The following is an 18,886-nucleotide window of genomic DNA, read 5'->3' on the forward strand; positions in this document are numbered from 1 at the left end:
TACCTGCATGATAGACTGGGCATGCACTGGTATGTCTGTACCTACAGTAGTGGTGGGTGTGAAGCTCTTCCCTGAGCTGTTAAACCTTCTTGCCTTGGCTATTGATCTTGGGAGAAAACAGAATTTTTAATCTGAAGAGCTTGGTTTGTTCTTGAACAATGGAATAGCACTAAAGTGCAATATTCATAAGATTACAATGATCCAAGTGAAATGACTCAGCTGAAACTATTATCTCGTTTGAGGTTTATTCGTTAGCTGTAATTTCAACGATATGGTGTGTGCTTTGTTGCTGAGACTTATGGGACCAAGAATGAACGAGGAAACAATTGGTTGAACCGGCCCAAAAAATGTCAAATAGTCGAGATCACTCTTGAACTAGAGTAATTGTACTTGTGCGTTGTTACATTTGGGCTCAGTAAGTTTAAGAAAAAAACAATGGACAATTTGTGGGAAAATGAAATGCGCTTAATCAGTTTTTGCACGAATTACTAAAGGAATAATTTTCCAACTACGTACATAGCATCGCCAAGACCTCGTCAAATACTTCGTAAAATCGTAAAAAAATCTGAAGCTGGCTGCAAAATTAATAAGGCAATTCCTACAGAGAAAATAAATCCAACCAAAATTACAAAGCCATTCAGACGCCATTTTTTTGCAGTATGTAGATGGGCAGAAAAACAAGTAAATCTAAATCACAGGAATGAATTATGATTCAAAAGTAATCATACTTAAGTAGGTTTCAGATTCTCGGTAAGGGAGCAATGACTGTTATTGGAAAATGGCGAGCAGAACATTTTTTTCATTATTAAGATATATAATGGAAATCCATTAGGACATGATTTTTCTTCAGTAACATTCCTTCCAACCCTTAGGCAGGGTCCCCCTTCAGACGATGCTTTAAACTAGAGGGCTAGTTAGAGAAACGACACTCACGAGATTTCTGAGATTTTTTTGGCTCCCTCGCGGCTGCCTGGTGTGTGCGATGGGGATCGGCTTTGAACACATTTAGTTACGTGATTCTCAAAATCAAGTTCCGATTTCAGGGAACCAGTGAGTTGATGGCTCATTTGTCTGCTTTGGTTGAAACTGAGTAACGCAAGAGTGTTTTTTTTTATTTGCTATCATTTTGCATTTTATTCTGAATACTTTTTTACATCAGAAGAAAAAAATCTTAAATGTTTCAACGCTTGGTCGTTACGTCATATAATCGTATCGTTTGGGTTAGCGACCCTGAAACAAACAAAAACGAGCGAACAAACCGGATGAGAGAAAGCAGATCCTTCACAAAAATTAGAAAACCCGTATCACGTGGAACACCCCATCAAAATGTAAATTTATTAAAATATCTGTATATGTCCGTCCTTTTTGGTACCCTAATGCATGTCATGTCGTTGTAGTTGAAACCGTTAAATAAAGAAGAATAAGGAAAACGCGTATTAAATCAACTTCCACGGGTTCGACGGATATACGTAATAACGACGAAATTGTAGTATATAAGCGAAGTAACCCCTGAAAATAAGTTGCTTAAGAATGCTGCTCATTTTTGAGCGTGTTCATTCGTTTTAAAACATGCTGATCTAAATTGAAGCCCAAATTGTGCTTTGAGGGACAAAATATACATTGGATGGGAGAAGAATTCTCAGTGTGTGTCATTAAGCTATCAACTTGTATATAATTAGCATAGTAATATTATCTCTCTATACATAAATGTCCGACATATCCAACCACAAGTTCTAAAAGCTTTAACCACCTTAAGCTTGACATGCTCATTGAGCTTTTCATTATCTTGGAGGACTACCCCAAAATCCTCCATGAATGAGACCTGCTGCATATCATCACCTTCATTATCTAAGAGTGGAGTGTCTACTGGCTTTGACCCAAAGGTCATTGAGCAGAATTTCATTCCATTCAAGGCCATGCTACATTGAGCAATTCAACAGTAGATTCGATTTCGATCTAGGTTCTCTTGAATCTTGGTTATTCCAGTTACAAGCTTATTTTGTATTATCAACATAAAAAGAGATATTGTCTTTACTCCTAAGCTTTTGAGTTGGAGCGATGACGATAATGAGAAAGAGAAGGCCTAATGTTGTGCCTTGTGGGAGATTCTACTTGATATCATGTATCTTTATCGCTATGATATCCCCCGGCCTTAACTCATTGCTCCCTAGCGCAAATGTATTTTTTATCCAATCGAAAACTTTGCCTGATCTGTCTCAACAAAGTTAAACTCATACTATATACATCAACTGACTGATTGCTTATTCCCTGAAGAGTCCTTTTCATTCTCCTCTCCCTTCTCTCGTTGAGGACAAACAAACGGAGAAATACAACAATACGCTCCAAGATGCCTAAGTTTACCAAGGCATTTTTCCCTGAGCAACTCTACTCTAACACCATAAATACAAATCCTATTAGGGTATAACTACAAACACTTTTGACATCCAAATCGAGATAATCGAGAGCCGTATATTGTATACTTGCAGCATTCCAGAGACTTTTCATCACTTTTTTCTATTAAATTGTGCTGAAAAAGCTAATGGTAAGATTAGAAAAAGTAATGTTTTTAAGGTTAGTCACCAAAAACTTGTGAAATTGTGCTTTTTCTTGTACTTTGTAATTGTTGGAGCTCGACCTTGAATGTACGTAAGGTTGATTTGGAATGCTACTTAAAAATTTGTCCAAGTCTGACTTGAAAGAGGCAACCGGATCAGCAAGGCCTACGTATTCCCTACGAATATTAGAGGGCAGCAAATTGAACAATAAAGGAACCCGAGAAAGAAGAGAAGTGGACTTCATGGTTCGAACTTACCTGGATTCGCGAGGACTTGAAGGTGCTCTCAAAACGCACATTAAGCCTCTACGGTCACTAGAATTGACCCTAAATCCTGTGTTGGGACAAAGCTCATTCATGCTTTTGAAGGCGTACAGTATCAAATGCCTTTTGTACCCTCTGTAAGCACTGTACAGTCCCAACTTTTTTAGTGTCTCCCAATATGAAAACTCTCTACTTCCTGTGATGTTCGTAGTGAAACATCTTTGGACCTGCTCGACCTTTTGCAAACCTGTTGAACTCATTGGAGTCCAAATGGGTGAAGCATATTCAAGATGTGGCTGAACAATCTGCTTGTGCAGACTTAGCATTGTGATGCTATCTCTGGACTTAGACATGCAATATATCCAACCACATGTTTGAAAAGCTTTACCCACCTTCAGTTGGATGTGTTCATCGATCTTTCCACTATTTTGAGGACTACACCTAAATCTTTCATAGATGAAACCTGCTCAATATCTTTACCTCCATTATCTAGGAGTGGAGTATTCAAAGGAATTGACCCGAAGGTTATTGAGCGGAATTTCATTCCTTTCAAGGTCAAGGGATTTCTTTTGGAAAATCGTCACTTGTGTCAAATGCTACGTCAGCTTTTGCAAGTGAGCTTAAAAGTCAGTGACGTCAATGGCTCCTCAAAGGATCAAGCGCTCCTACGATGGTCAATTTAACTCTAATCGAGAAAAAATCCATGTCGATTTTAATCTTTGGCTCCCATGAGTCACTTTACCGGCATGCCATGGCAAAAGTTCATACAGTGAACAGCATCTACAACGACCCATACCCATTAAGGTTTTTCTGATTGCTTTCGCCAAAAGGAAGGTCTTCAAAGTGCTTTCCAAGCACTATTTCCACTATTAAATGTTGCCCTTGTGTTTGGTTTTTGAGATAGGGTTGAGCAGATTTTAAAATTGTATCTTAGGAGATTAGGTACAACACTCGTTGTTTATGATATGTTCCATTGCATCTCACCCTTAATTTGGATAGTTATAAGAATTTGGGGCGCCGTTTTATTTCCCGGCATGTTAATCAAGAACTTCAGTTTCCCATCATACTTATTGTCATGCCAAACATTTTTTTCAGTAAGATTGTTTCTTATCTTTGTTGGTATAAAAGTCTTTTGGATGCGTATATGCGTAAATAATGTCAAGACCGGTGTTCGCTAAGGCTCAATTTTAAGGCCTCTCCCTTTTATAATATTCATTGCGTCTCTTCAAAAGCTTAATAGAGCTGCGGTATCTCTTCTACTGCTGATGATATCAAATTAGTTCGTGGTAGCAATGGTAAAGACTCCAGTAGTTTGGTAAAGGACTTAGATCGAATCTACTCTTGAGTTGCTGTGAGTAACATATGTCGTTCAATGGCTAAAGACAATATCTCAATGCAAACTCCGTTCAAGTCAATTTTTTTGCGAGAATACATCTCGTGTGACAATGCGGGACGTTTAATTAAAAGTTGATGAGCTGGGAACTTGGTTCCAACGTTGGGCCGCCATTCGAGGCATCGATGTCCATTATAAATATACTTTGTATAAGCTTCGCCCATGTGGAAACCAATCAGATCAACAATTGAGAATGTAAGGTATTCAGAGTATTCAGAGAAAGTCCGAAAAAATGCATCTGATACTGTACGTTTTCAAAAGCTTTCATGATCTTTGTTCCATAATAACGCTCGAGGTCGATTCTAGTGGCTGCAGATGCTTAATATGAGTAGGTTATGCGCGCACTTTAAAGCCCTCAAGATTCCCGGTTGTTCTTCATGGTTTCACTTACTTCCCACAAATATTTGTTGGGAGTAGACTTTTAATTTCTTCGAAAAATACAAAACCCAAAAAAACGAAACGAAAAGGGCCCTTTTTCGGTTTTTCGAAAAATTACCGAAAAACATCATCCAAGTAGAAGGAAGTGTGTTGGGTACGACACTGCGGCCGTAAAGTCCTTGCAGATTGAAAGAGCACGTAATTTTGTCATTCATATACTATTGCTTGCTTTCAACGTAAATTTAAGATTGCTGACCCCAATAGTTTGAGTCATTCTCTGCTACAACCGCACGTTGGTTTCAGACCGTTACAAAACCTGGTGCGATAGTTCTGCAGTTCTACCCACTTCTAGTTGACTTAGATATGGAGGACCATCAAATACAAAGTCAGGAGAGAGGAAGTTCTCGTTTTTGATCTGCCAATCTCAAACTGGCGTGGCAGCAAAACCTACCAAACTTCAAGTTCGCTAGAACTTGGAATGAGTATAACTTAAAGGTAAAAAAACTTCCATTTATAACCAATGACTCGACAAAACAATGGACTGATTACCTGTCGAAGGCAATCCTTTTTAGATATGCTACCATGTGCAACAAGTTACATTGCTTTTCATGTGGACGTCATGCGAGCTAATCTCTAAACACTGAATCGACCGATAGCAATGTCGTTAGCTTGGAACTGGACAACTGCCATCGAATTTTCTCACCGGCTCGAACGATGACGCAGGAGCAGGTCACGAGGCTCAGCTTTGTGCAGGATCCTCTTGAAAATAAGCCTTAAAACGGCTTAAGGGAGTCCTGGGACTCAAAATACTCTTTTACTAACATCGCCCACCAGTCGATCCCGAAAGTCATACAATACATACATACATTCATTTCATCTTTGCCGAAAATTGTCTTGATTACAATTGTGCTACATACGTCTACCAATAGCACCCGGCATTTTTCGACAATATTTGGAAAAAAAGACAGATATGGCACTCCCTAAATCTTAATACCAATGGACTTTTTAAAGGTGATTTGAAGAAATAAAAGCCAGGGCAATCGACCAGGGCATCTCTTTCAGACACAAAAATAAAATCGCAAAGAAATCAGGATTTTTAGCAAGCACCACAACTTCCATCTGATCGGCCAAAGGCTTCGATATTTCTCTTAACTTTAGCTAAATTATGGAACAGAACTCTCCAAGAGAAAGGTCAGGGAGGAGAATCAAACCAGCGACATCTCACATGAAAGAAAACTTCTCTTTTCATTGCACCACATCTCCCCCTTTAAAAGGATGTCTTCCAAAAGCGAGATTCGAACTAACATTCTCTGGGGAACTGGGTCGCCTTGGATACACCACACCACTCAGCTATCAAATATCATCAATTCGAAAGCATATATATTCGTAGTTCTTTCAGAGTCCACTAGGCTTGGACATTGAAATATCCTTTCAGAAAGCATAAATCATATTTTGCTTGTAAATGGCTTGTCTTGAATAGCAAAACCGTACTTACATTATTGTTTACATTTCTGTCTTTTTGTCTTAATACTTTTACTAATGTTAAATCTCAACCTTAAGTGCAACATTTACTCATTATGAACGCAAATGAGCGCTTGAGCAGGTTGAATAGGCGGGAAATAAATCGAACAATTTTTCGGGTTTTCGGTGCTAGCAGATTTTCGAAAAACCAAAAATCTCTTTTTTTTTTCGAAGTCTAGTTTGGAGTACGTTGGTGTTGATCCAGTGGCATTTTTCTAATCATACTTCCGGGTGTGCCATAAGTCCTCGGACACGTCTTTAAACCTTATAGCTCAGTGATTAAAAAAGATATTAAAAAAATATTGCAGGGCTTTCTAGGCATATCTAGCTAAATCTTTTGTTTCAACAGCTGATCTTACTGTTTACTTGTGTTTGAAAACAAAGACGAAAAAAATCCGTGGAAAAATATTTTTGCAGATCAAGACAGGCAACAAGGCCACGACCGTCGCGACCAACTGCAGCATAGCGAGAAATGCCGTTTACAGAGTCAAGAACACATAAAATGCCCATGGCAACTTCATTGATTGCCCAAAATAAAAAAAAGGCCAAAAAATTTTGACTTCCACTGATCTAGATCAACGGCAATCAGAATGACACCTAATGTAGCCGAATCTTGGTGCAAAGGTCATCCTAGCTCGTAACAGAAATTAAGGCGCCCGGTACTAGGTGTGGCAGCAAGATGGTGCTCCCCGTCACACTTCTGTCCCTACGATGGAATTTATTGAAGATTTTGGCATCTTTTAATTTAATCATCTTTGATCGAACAAAAATTAGTTGTTAAGATTAAAAGGAACCAAAATTTCACCAAACTTTACTTTGCTCAAAAACAAAATTAGCCATCCAAAGAAAATGATAAATTTTCGAAGGTGCCGAGACCCTATTGAATTTCTTCATTTGGACCCATATTGAGTCTTCAACCTGACACATTATGGCCGTGAATGTCAAGAGGGCCGCCATGCCAAACAAAGCTGTCATAAAGACGTTCAAGTCCTTCTGGAGGAGGTTGGAGGTTGTCCATTGCTATCAATGGGGGGTGTTAGAAAAATCATTTACTCTAAATTGTCTACTTGTCATCTTATTTTGATACGATTTTAAACCTCGACTCCTTGTTCTCCAAGTAGACCTTGTTAAAGTGGTTAGTGAAATTTGTCCGAGAACTTACGGCTGGGGACGGACAAATTGTGTAAAATGATTATTTTCGCCAGAAAATGCGACGTTTCTACACATTTGCACTTTTCACCTTTATTTGCACCTTTTTACCTTTATTTTGCACTTTTTACTAATTTGTCAAAACTGTTGTTTTGGTTGAAATCAGAACTTTTTTTGCCTTGGAATTAAATCAAAGTTTGAAATATAAGGCTCCCGCCAAAATAAAGATATGAATTTTGGACAATTCATGTCAAATATTAAAATATGCCCGCCCAAATTACTTCTCTTTTAGTTGCGAAGCAAGGAAGAACAGAAATTAAGCAATCCAGTTTCAAGTCAAGAGACAAGCTAAGCACGTCGCTAGGATTGTTAAGAAGCAAAAAAACTAAACATAGCTGCTTTCCTTAACTCCTCCAGGTTAACTTTCTTCTCTTTTTGAGAAATGAAGACTCAACTTTTCATCAGTTAGATCAATGTAGGAACTAAATCAATATTGCATAGCTACTGTTGATAAAAGAGGAAAATAAGCAAGGGGGATGAATTCCTTGACCCTGTTCAAAAAAGTTATGTAATATGGTCCAAAATTGAGGCAAAATTCAGTTTTTTAAGAATTATCTTTTCAGATTTTTACCCCTTTGAAAAATGTATTTGTTTTACCCCTTTGAAAAATGTATTTGAATATCCTTTCTTTTTTTTCATTTTATTTGCACCTTCTTTTTGTTACACCTTTCGGCATTTTTTGCACCTTTTTGTCCCTAGCAGGTTTGCTATTTTGCACATTTTACCCGTCACTATTGATGGCACACCTAGTAGAGCGAATTTTTGATAAGCATCAACCCTACATTGAAAAACTAGGCTCATCTTTCAATTCAGATTCGTTGGCAGAACGAACATTGTTTAAAACTTTATTGGTTACAATTACACGTAATGAAGTCTTTCATTTCAATAATACCGGGGATTACATTCCAACACTCCCAAAAATGCCGTTCCGGGCCCTCTCTGTAACCCTGGAGTAGATTCCTTCCGTCCTTTGCAGGCAGCGATGGCATAAAGTGACTTTGAAAGAATTTCTGACATTTTCTACCATGTCATGGCAGAAAGTAGCAAAAAATGGCAGAAAATGGCAGAAAGTGGCAGAAAATGGCGGACGGTTGTCCAAAATGGCCGCCGATGCTCGATATGCTTCACCTAAATATAAAACAATTGTCAATGATATAAGACAATAATGGCATGATCCATGCATCCAAATGGGCTCAATCTAGAAGTGCTCATTTCTACACTAACCTAAATCTGAGTAATTCCCTAAACATTGTGATAAGTGAGGTATTTTTTATATACAGCACCTAATTATTATTATCTGTAGCATTCTGTAGTTCCGCTCATCAGATACATGCTCGCGTGCGATCTATATCTTCTGCTGTTGAAATACATTTGGTTCTTAGCGCTTCATCGAGAGACTTCTATTTGCCCTGTTTCCTCATTCCACATCTTCTCATACATCAACGCTACATGGCGCAGCCATAGTTTTCGTACCACGCCCCTAACTATTCACTCTTCCGCACTGCAGCTGTCGACCCACCACTAGAGTACCCATAGGAGCTCGTCGCCTCCATCACCGATCTTCATCACGATTTGTGAAACTGGGCCTCAGGGAGCAAATTGCCAACCGCAAGGCGCAAATTTCGAAAAAATTGCAACTCGTCCGCGACTTCAACAAACTGGAGGCCGACGAAGACAGGTTATGGCGTCTTCTTGTGGACGCTGAAATGAACGTGGACAAGATGATGGATCTATGCAACAATGTTGCCATTGAACAAGAACTGGGAGCAAGGTAGACACCATCAACGAGGGGAAGGTCAAGACCGCTGATGAATGGGCTGCAAAGATCAGCAAGGTAGCAGAACTATTAATATTCCCCACCATTCCAAACCGTGATCACCAGCTGTCTCCCGTATTGTTAGTGCCTTCATGGGCACAGTTCAAGGTCATGGGCACAGTTCGGGTAAACCCTGAACAATCATCGCTGCACAACAATCCTTCAGTCCTTCAGGGTTTACCCGACTCTGGTGCAACCAAGACCGTAGTGCCGATGCCTACATGCCCGGAGGGCATAACCCAAGTTGCTGTTTGCGGCAAATGGGACGCCGTTGAAGAACATGGGCAAATTCAAATTCATCGGGAATGCTGAAGGCGGCCCACAAGCAATAGTGCCCTCAGCTGTGTCTCCTGATGTCGGAAACTACGCACTCTTTGTCAAGAAGGATATTTAAGCCTTCGGGATTTTACCTGGCGATTTTCCGGCCGTGCATCGTTGTAGGCTTGAGATGAACAACATCGCCACCATTGTTGACTTATCGCCCAAGACCATTAAGTCAAAGAAGAACGTTGAATTGTCAACGGAGCAACACGAGGACATCCAACGGACCATAAAACGACTCAAAACCTCAAAATGGTATCAAGGAAGACATCATCAGGGATTTTTTTCATTGATCTGCTGACGTTATGGTTTCATCCCTCGGTGGTCGAAAATGGTCTTTGATAATTTCCCATCCCTGTTTGTAAGGCTAGAGGAATCTTGGCCATTCCTATCAAAAACTAACTTTGTATCGACACGTCAGCATAAGAAGAGAGGCTGACAGTGATACTAGGCCTTTGAAGCGGGGCAATGAATATTATAAAAAGGAGGGGCCCTATGATGAGGCCCTGAGGAACACCCGACTTGACATCATGTATGTCACCAAGGGATCCTTCAGCCTTAACAATTTATTTCCTGTCATGAATAAAGTTTTCACCCAAACAAGAACATTGCCTTGGATCCAAATGTCGTGAAATCTATTCAAGAAAATGCCATGATCTACTTTATCAAGGGCCTTGGCAAAATTAAGGTAGACAACATCAAGTGACTCATATCTCTCTAGTTTCTCAACAATATGTTCTATATGTTCAATCAGTTGGGTAACCGTGCTAAAATGAGCTCGGAACCCGCGCTGGCTAGGAGGAAGGGCTTCATTAACTTTAAGAAATTCAACAAGTTTGGACTTCATGATCTTCTCAAACAACTTCGCAATATTCGAGGTGAGAGAAATCGGCCTATAGTTACTGGGGAGCGACTAATCTCCCCCTTTGAAAATTGGAACAACATGAGCTAGCTTCAGAGAAGAGGGGAACCTGCCCTGATCCAAGATGCAACGCATCAGGTACGAGAAAACAAGAGCAAGAACCTGTGAGCATCTCATCAGAAACTGAGATGTCACACCATCAGGACCAGGAGAGCTCGATGGTTTCAAGTCCCTGATGGCCACTAAAACATATTGATCTGTAACTATTAGATTATAAAATTGCTCAATTTGACTCACAACATCATCTCAACAGGGCCGTCATTAGAACAATGAGCTGGTGCTTTTAATCTCAGTGGGGTTGAGAACACACTAAAACGGGTTTACTAAAGCTGTCTTTCCTTTTTTTCCACGAGATGTCTCATTATGAAACAAGCAGTCCCTATTAAGGGTTGAGATTGAGATTCAAGGGTGAAAAATAAGTACTTCATTTTAATGTCTCTCAATAATCCGTGTTTAGTATGGTCTGTTAGCATAATTATTTTATGAATTTTTCAGTTCAATCTTTTGATGAGAGCAGTCGAACGTTTTGTTGCTCCTGATTTTGATCAAATGGACGGTCTGAGTGAATTGTGTGGTGTCGTGAAAGTAGTCGCGTGGCTGCTTAACTTTTGCTTTTTAGCTTTTTCTTCTTCCTCTCTGTAGTATTGAGTACTCCATATTCTCTTTATATGTTCATGTACTCTTTCACTTTTTTCGGCTTTCAGTGTATTTATCCCAATTTTAGCGTATTTCATGTACTTTTGTTTCAATGAATATTTTGAGTTGTTTTGTTTGTTCATTTCATGCCTTTATAAGTGTAGTTGGTTTGCTTGTTCCATTTAATCAGTTTAGTTTCGCAATTTCATTACAAAATTAGGTCGAGCATTACTCAAAAACCGGCGTGCTCTAGAATAAAGCAGGCCAAAAAGGTTGGTCTGGCTAAGTTCAAGTTTAAAGATGAACATTGGCCGTTGATTGTAGAAAGGGTAAATGAACTTGATCTGGTTTCAAGGCTGAAACCGAAATCGTCCATAGACGTAGCATTAGGCAAGTTGATTTTAGTTTTTGAGAGTGTTTGCTCCAATCAAGCAATCCCTGAAAGTGTTCCGAAAGGTGGAACACGATCTAAAATTTAAAAGTTTAGAAAGCAATTGTTCAAAGCGAGTTACAAACTAGGAACGTGTTTCAATTCCACAAAGCTTAGGAGCAACAGCTCATTGCGCTGAAGATGAGTCTGTTGAGATTGACGAGGTCAGTCAAGTTGAGCGTTTAGATGATCTTGTAGTCACAGATTAAGATGCTTTAGAGGCCATACGGGACTTGAGTCGTTCTAGTTCTCCTGGTCCTGATGGCGTGACATCTCAGTTTCTGATGAGATGCTCACTGGTTCTCGCTCCTCTTTTCTCGTACTTGATGCGTTGCATCTTGGATCAGGGCCAGTTTCCATCTTCACTAAAGATAGCTCACGTTGTTCCAATTTTTACAGGGGGAGATAAGTCGCTCCCCAGTAACTATAGGCCTATTTCGCTCACTTCGAATATTGCGAAGGTGTTTGAGAAGATCATGCAGTCCAAACTTGTTGAATATCTTGATATTCATGAAGTCCTTCCTCCTAGCCATCGCGGGTTCCGAGCTTATTTTAGCAGTTACTCAACTGATTGAGCATTTATAGCAGGTCATTGAGGGACTAGAGAGTAGTAGGAAGCAATTACTTAAGGTCGAGGAATCCCTTAGCGACATAGATGATGTCAAGCCGGCTGTTCTTCAGGGCTCCATTTTTGGCACTCTCCCTTGCATTATTTTCATTGTTCCACTTCACACTCTTAGTATTAATGTTGAAATCTCTTCCTATCCTGTGAAAAAGAAGCTACTTTGTGGTGTGAATGGTCAGAATTCCGGTTGTCTGATAGAGGTCGATGTAAGTGGACCATTCAAATTCAGTCCCACATTCCGCATTTCGGAGCAAAAAGCAAAAACCACTCGCGCAGCCTCTTAATCGGCTGTCTATAAAAAATAGATTAGAACTCTTGGGTTGCTAAGAGTAAGATGGCTTTAAATGGAATGAAATTCCGCTCAATGCCTTTTGGGTCGACGTCTTCCTAACCAATACCCTAAACACATCGATTTGATGATTTGGGTGGTCTTTACAATACAACAATACAATACATGTCATAACATGGACGACGGTAAACTGGACATATTTGACGCCGCCAAATGTACCCGAATAGTACAACGGAAAATTTAAAAACTATTTAATTCAACCTCCAGAACAGAAATAGAAAACATCTTTGTCACTCTATCCAAGCCAGGCAGAAATACCCGCTATAGACACTCAAAATTATAGGGAGAAACAGTGCAAGTTTTAGACTGTAGCTAGAAGAATTCTTCTCAACCCGGGCTTTTTCTATGATTCAATTTTTCAGCTGTCCAAGTTTAGTCTGAGCTAAAGGGGTGATAAAACATAAGCAAACAAAGAAATATGACATGCGTCAATAAAAATACGAGTGAGATGAGTTCACATAAAGTTTTAAAAATGTTTGGTGTAAGGGGTTGCCAGAAACATCCAAGCACTCGTTGAAAGTAAATCGAAGGTGCTTTAACTTCTACAGAGGGAGAAAGAGCCAACGTTTTCACGATTCTTTAATTCATATGTCAATCAGCTTGACTTTAAATGCAATTCAATACGTGATATAATAATTGATTCAGTGGCATCTTTTAAATCAAAATTAGACAGCGTTCTAATCAAAATCATTCGCTGGTAAGTCACATATAACTAGTTTCAGAAAATATATGCAATATATGCTAACTTGAAATAACACTAAGTTTCTCTGATGCTAACTTACATTTTTATTGCAAGTTCGTACCTAAGCTACCAAAACCTTAGAAATGTCACCATGCTAAGTGGGTGATGCTTTTAGTCACCAATTTTAGGCACAGAAGTTCTGTCTGGGGTTTAAACTTGTTTTAATGTCTACTCCATCTTTCAAGGAAACCTTGCCCTACATTCCAAACTACTTCTCGGTCCAGGTCGGAAAGCAAACTGGCTAATGTTGTTACGTGTAAATCAACAAATGGGCTTAGACGAGGGCGTTTCTCCCTTAATCGTTCACCTCTCAATCAACAGTATTCAGTTCAAAATCACACTCATTCATAGGAAAGGATTGCATAGGATTCATTTACTGAGGTGGGCCTTGAAAAAAAAGTGCGCCAAGTAAGCTTTCCAGGCTTATTTTTAGCCTTTAGTCTTTTTCAAATGTGTCCTCGAGTAAATCCATCGACTGGATGGTATATTTCAGAATATATCTAAAACTCAAGAAGTCGCAGTCAAAGAGTTGAGGAACACGATTGTTACTTTGTGGTAACCCTTGTTCCATCATGAATCAGAGTAATTGGAGAGCCTTGGAGAAAAGTGCCATGGGTGTGACAGATTGGAAAATAATTATGGGGCTATTGGTTTCACTTTGGCATTCTCTGATTACACGCAAACCAATCGTTGTGACAAATTATGGTTACTTTTCTCAATGAGGACGATAGGAACCAAACCTCAATGCCTGGTGTTCCTCTTTGCCGAGCCATGGAAACTGGATATGAAACGAGTTAAAGCTTATTTGAAAGGACCATTATGTACGTATGTCACTATGAAAACTGATGTTTTGTCAAGCCAGACAATTCCCAATGCATGCATCGGCGAACAAGCGAATCTGGTCGAATTCAGATTGACATACTTTTCAGTCTACATAAATCCGTGCAGAACTTCGACCGAATTCGTTGACCGTGTTCTTTGACGTGATTCACGGTTCAAAGTTGGTTCCTTGCACGGCACCACGGAGATTTTACCACCAGATAGACGGATATCTCCGTGAATGGAGATCACTCGGATAGTAACCTGGCTTTGCAAACAAAGTCAAATGGAGAAATCCTGTTTTTCTGAATTGGAGAAGATCAAGTGTTGTTAGATATGCAAACGTTTTAATCATTATGAGATTATACCAACTTCTGCGGAGACAAAGGTCATTTCTGCCTTTAAAGAAAGTGCGATACATCATCTTGGTTTTATTATGGATCCAGGTAAGATGTTTGGAGAGTGTTGTCAACTCGATAATGAGTTTGGTCACAGTATTGCACCACGTGCTTCTCAATGAAGAAGGGTTGAAAAATGTAACGAATTCTCGTTTCTCCATGAAATTGAGAGCACCAAAGTCAAGTTGTATTGAGGCCTCAACACTACAACTAGCTTTTAGTCATTTAAAGTTCAATTAGAAACAGAGTTTCAAATTTAGACCGCCACTTGAAAAGGTTGAATGTTTTCATCTTGAATTTGAATGCGTTTCCTATTGGTACCCCAAATATTTCGTCATATTTACAAATTGAAAGGTTTCTAGGTGTTTGAAAGAGACTGAGATAAGGGCACCTGATCTCGATCCAGATGATTTACTGTAGTTCAACTCTCTTATTTCTCAGGCTTCTTCATTGTTCAATTTGCTGCCCTCAAATATTCGTAGGCCTCATGTAGGCGTTGATCCAGTAGCAGGATTTAAGTCAGACTTGGACAAGTTTTTGACTAAAATTCCTGATCAACCTTATCTTTAAGGATTAGCCAGATCAGCCAATTCTAATTCGTTGGTCGATCAAATAATACATATAAATAAAAGTCAAGTAAAATGAATAATCTTCTCGTCTTGAACTGCTGGGATTCCAATCCTGGTTGCGGTAAGGAAGTCCGCAAAAAAAGTTCACCAAATTGCTTGAAATTTATTCAAAATGTATTAGTCATATATTTTGTTCAATAGTTATGCCAATAATTGACATTAAAAAAATTCGGCATCAAAAGTTTAGTCCTAACTTGGCGGGAAAGGTTTGTTAATCACAAAAAAGTGGCATTTCCTTACTTTAGTGTCCTTGGACTGCCTCATAGATAACTTCATATATTGGTTGTATTATTATGGTTATCTATGGACTGCCCAAACAAAACGGGAGGAGGCGCGGTGGACAGCTAAATGAACTACTCGCGACATGCCATGAAAGTGATTTCTTTTCTGGACATCATGTGACGCGGGTCACTAATTATGTATAAGATTTTGATAGAATTGGCCAAAAGCTACCCAAATGCAATATAATTCAATTAAAAGCAATCGGACCAATCGGCCCTTCATTTGGTACAGTCTGACTCACAAAGCACCCTCGGAAGTGCAGAACGAAAGCCATATTTCGTTCGGCGTATTTAGGCAATTTGAACGCCCACATGCCCTGATTCATGTCTCATCTCACACAATTCTGTCGAAAACAACGTAAACGTCTGCAAAGCCTCCAACGAAATATTCTAGTCTGCATTGAAAATTGTGTGATGTGTATCGCTGAGTAAAAATCTGAACTAAAAGTTCGAAAAGTGGTCCTTTAAAATTAAACAACTTAATCAACTGCTGATTCACAATTTTTTCCTCGTACCTTAGAAATGGATGATTAGGATCTGTGCCGGTTTTGCTTTGCTGGTCAATATTCCCAATGTCGGAATGTATTCTCTCATAGGTAGTTGATGTCTTTCGTATGGAGGGAAAATAGCCATTAAAATAAGATGCTGTCGACCTCCCACCAATAACAATGGCATCATCCACTTCAATTTGTGTGGGAGAATTAGTTACTCCTTCTCGATTGTCTAACCCCAAGAATGATATGGTCCCTTCTCAAGCTTGATCTGGATTTTCATGATTCGGACGAAAGTAGTGTTGCCTATAGGTGGCTTTTTTCACCTCAAACAGTTTTGCATTGCATTTAGGATTTTTGTTTCTTCAGTCACTTTGAGCAAAACTTGGGCAGATCTTTAGTCAAGAGTTATCTGGAGGTTTTGTTGCTCAATTTATTTCTAAACGAGAATATCTGCTAGAAGAAACGAAACATTTTTTGGGGGATCAAAAAATGCATTTTCTTTCAAAATTTCCCGCTGCAATCATAAAACTTGGCAACCTCCATCCTTTGTCCCAGTTCATCAGGAAACTCCTAAAACACTCGAGACTGCAAATCGTTTATCATGAATGTTACAAACTGTTATTGATGCCTTTTGAATGATAACGTGATAATAACGTAATCACTTTATGCCCCCTTACTGGTAACTAACTACTATGCAAGAGGATTGAGTGCATATTTGCCTCCTATTTATTAACACTACACCTTCTCCTAAAAAATTTACAACTTGTTGAACTGCAATTTGTCATTAAGAACAACTGTTTACACAGATTTATTCACAATACTGAGAAATTCTTTTGCAAATGCCAAGCCTTCTAATAACTATTTTCGTTGTTATTGAAACAAAAGGAACATTTTATGTAAAAAATCATCTTGGGTTCTACCTAAGATTAGAATATTAATCCACTTAAAACCTACAAAGAGATAATATTTTTAAAAACGTAATCAATAGATGTTGGGAGTATCCTTAGTTGCGTTTCCAACTAAAATTTTATTCAAATCCATGGAGCAATCGATAAGATATCTTGTTTTCAAAGATTGCATTTACTCAAATTTGACTCCAAAGTGCTACGGTTATATCTTAAAGCAATTGCCAAGAGATATAATAAGCTTTTTCTATGCCTAATGTGTAAACTGAAATATTTTACGCTTTGCAGCAGGTAGAAAAACCCGAACATAACTTAAAGCTTATTTAACGAAAATATTTCGCAATTTTGATGCCATACGGTACTTGTCAATCGCGACTTTAATCAAGCTTAATCTTGAACTTTGACAAAATTATATTAACGTTGAATAAAAACCTTGCTAGTACGTAGAAGTTTATTATTTCAAAAAGTGACAATTTTGAAAATTAAACTGTCACGTGTATCGTTCAAATATTTTGGGAACATGATAGGATAGTGTAGCTTTTGGCTACATGTAAAATGAAAGGCAATTTTACATCTTTTATAAGTTTTAAGCGACATTTTTTGCCACCTCTAGCTTCGAAAGAAATCTTAAAGAAAATGGAGAAATGTTATTTCTTGTTGTGTCATTGGAAAAGTTAATCATATTCGTTGGAAATAACTGGAAACATGATTAGGCAATTTTTCAATCTTTCATGGCGTAAAACGTAAGTTGTAATAACTAAGCATGTGCTAAATAGAAGTTTATGAAATTTTACGTCAATACATAACTAAGAGTATGCTTAATAGGGGATGTCAAGAAAAGGAAATTCTAGGAAAAATGTGGTCCGGCAACCTGATTTTGGGCATTTTGGGGAGAGAGAACTAAGACAAACATCACAGTCAACTGGCACCATTTGCCCATTGAATTTTCAATAATTGAGTGATTTTGAGCAAGTTGTGTTACAAAACCCTACTAAATGAGCAGGTTTGGTGTTAATCAGTGAACGCGCTATCAAATTGGCTCGATATAACAATGCTAACTGCCTAGACAAGCATGTAAAATGGAAAAATTGTCCAAATCCAATGCATGCACAGTGCGGTTTGGCTGGGCATGTTGTCTTTGATTTTACTCCATGGAATAACGTCAGTTGTCCATGAACACGTTTACCTGACTAGCCCTATACTGATTGCCTACATTTTTGACAATGATGCATTTTAATGGGCTTTAAGTTATCTTACACACTTATCTGAGCTACTTTTAAACATGTGTATTTCACAAAAGTTGTTCCTTTTGATTCTTTGACAAAGAAAAAGATATCGAGATGTCTTGGCATTTGAGCAATCAGCTAACCAGAAAATATAACCACCGTGTTTACATATCATCTCGTATTTGAAAGGAATCATCAACACATAGCCCTTCACTCTGGAATGAGCGTTTGACAACCATGCATCTAAAATTCTTTACTTTCACGGCATTTCTAACAGAATTCATGACCAATACCGCATACCCAGCTCTCTAGACATTGGTAAAAGTCTTTGTTCACAGATTGGCTACTATTGCAATACTTGCCATTTTCAGGCTAACCAAAGTTATGCACGGAAAGAGCTCATAAAACAATTGAAACAAGTCAATGCCAACCAATCGAGAAGTGTAATCATAAAGGGCTCATGCGTTTGACGGTTGCAAAATATTCTAACCGTTCATAAGAAGTCAAACCCGACTCTTGAAGGCGTTCAGGGCTGGTCAAATTTGCACATGCATCTTTCTGCATGTTCAGCTTGGGGCTGGACTTAAAAGTCATCGACCTTTGTTCGCCCGACGAAGAACTACATATTCATGTAGAAGGACAACGTGAACTCTGGAGACCCCAGAGTTCTCTAAGAAAGTATAAGTCTGGAGACTTATATCCCAAGAGTAATGGCTGCATTTATCAAAATGAGTATGCTTGGATCTCACACCATTCAAGTCATGAATCTGCCACCCTCCTTGCAATTCCAATTGCAAATCAGCTTCGCACTCAGTTCTAGAATCCAGCTCGCTTCGAAGGGCCATGTGACCAAGTGATAAAATCTGATTGCAATGGTGAAAAAAAAGTGTCGAATATTTAGATATTCCATGAACTGAAATTGCCACAAATGCAGTTCTGACCAATGTTAATATGTACTTTTTTGGATATGGGAA

General features: G+C 38.8%; 1 protein-coding gene across 1 annotated transcript in view; it reads left to right on the plus strand.

The window, feature by feature from the left end:
• The first annotated feature begins 14,039 nt into the window (after positions 1-14,039).
• The window catches only part of LOC131887355 (beta-1,4-mannosyl-glycoprotein 4-beta-N-acetylglucosaminyltransferase-like), a 13,901-nt gene continuing 9,054 nt past the window's right edge, over positions 14,040-18,886 (plus strand). The window contains exon 1 of the mRNA XM_059235940.1: positions 14,040-14,425. Coding sequence (XP_059091923.1) covers positions 14,336-14,425 — 90 coding nt within the window. The 5' untranslated portion in view covers positions 14,040-14,335. The remainder of the gene's footprint in view (positions 14,426-18,886) is intronic.

The sequence above is a fragment of the Tigriopus californicus genome, chromosome 9 (genome assembly GCF_007210705.1).
Source record: "Tigriopus californicus strain San Diego chromosome 9, Tcal_SD_v2.1, whole genome shotgun sequence".
Lineage (NCBI taxonomy): Eukaryota > Metazoa > Arthropoda > Copepoda > Harpacticoida > Harpacticidae > Tigriopus > Tigriopus californicus.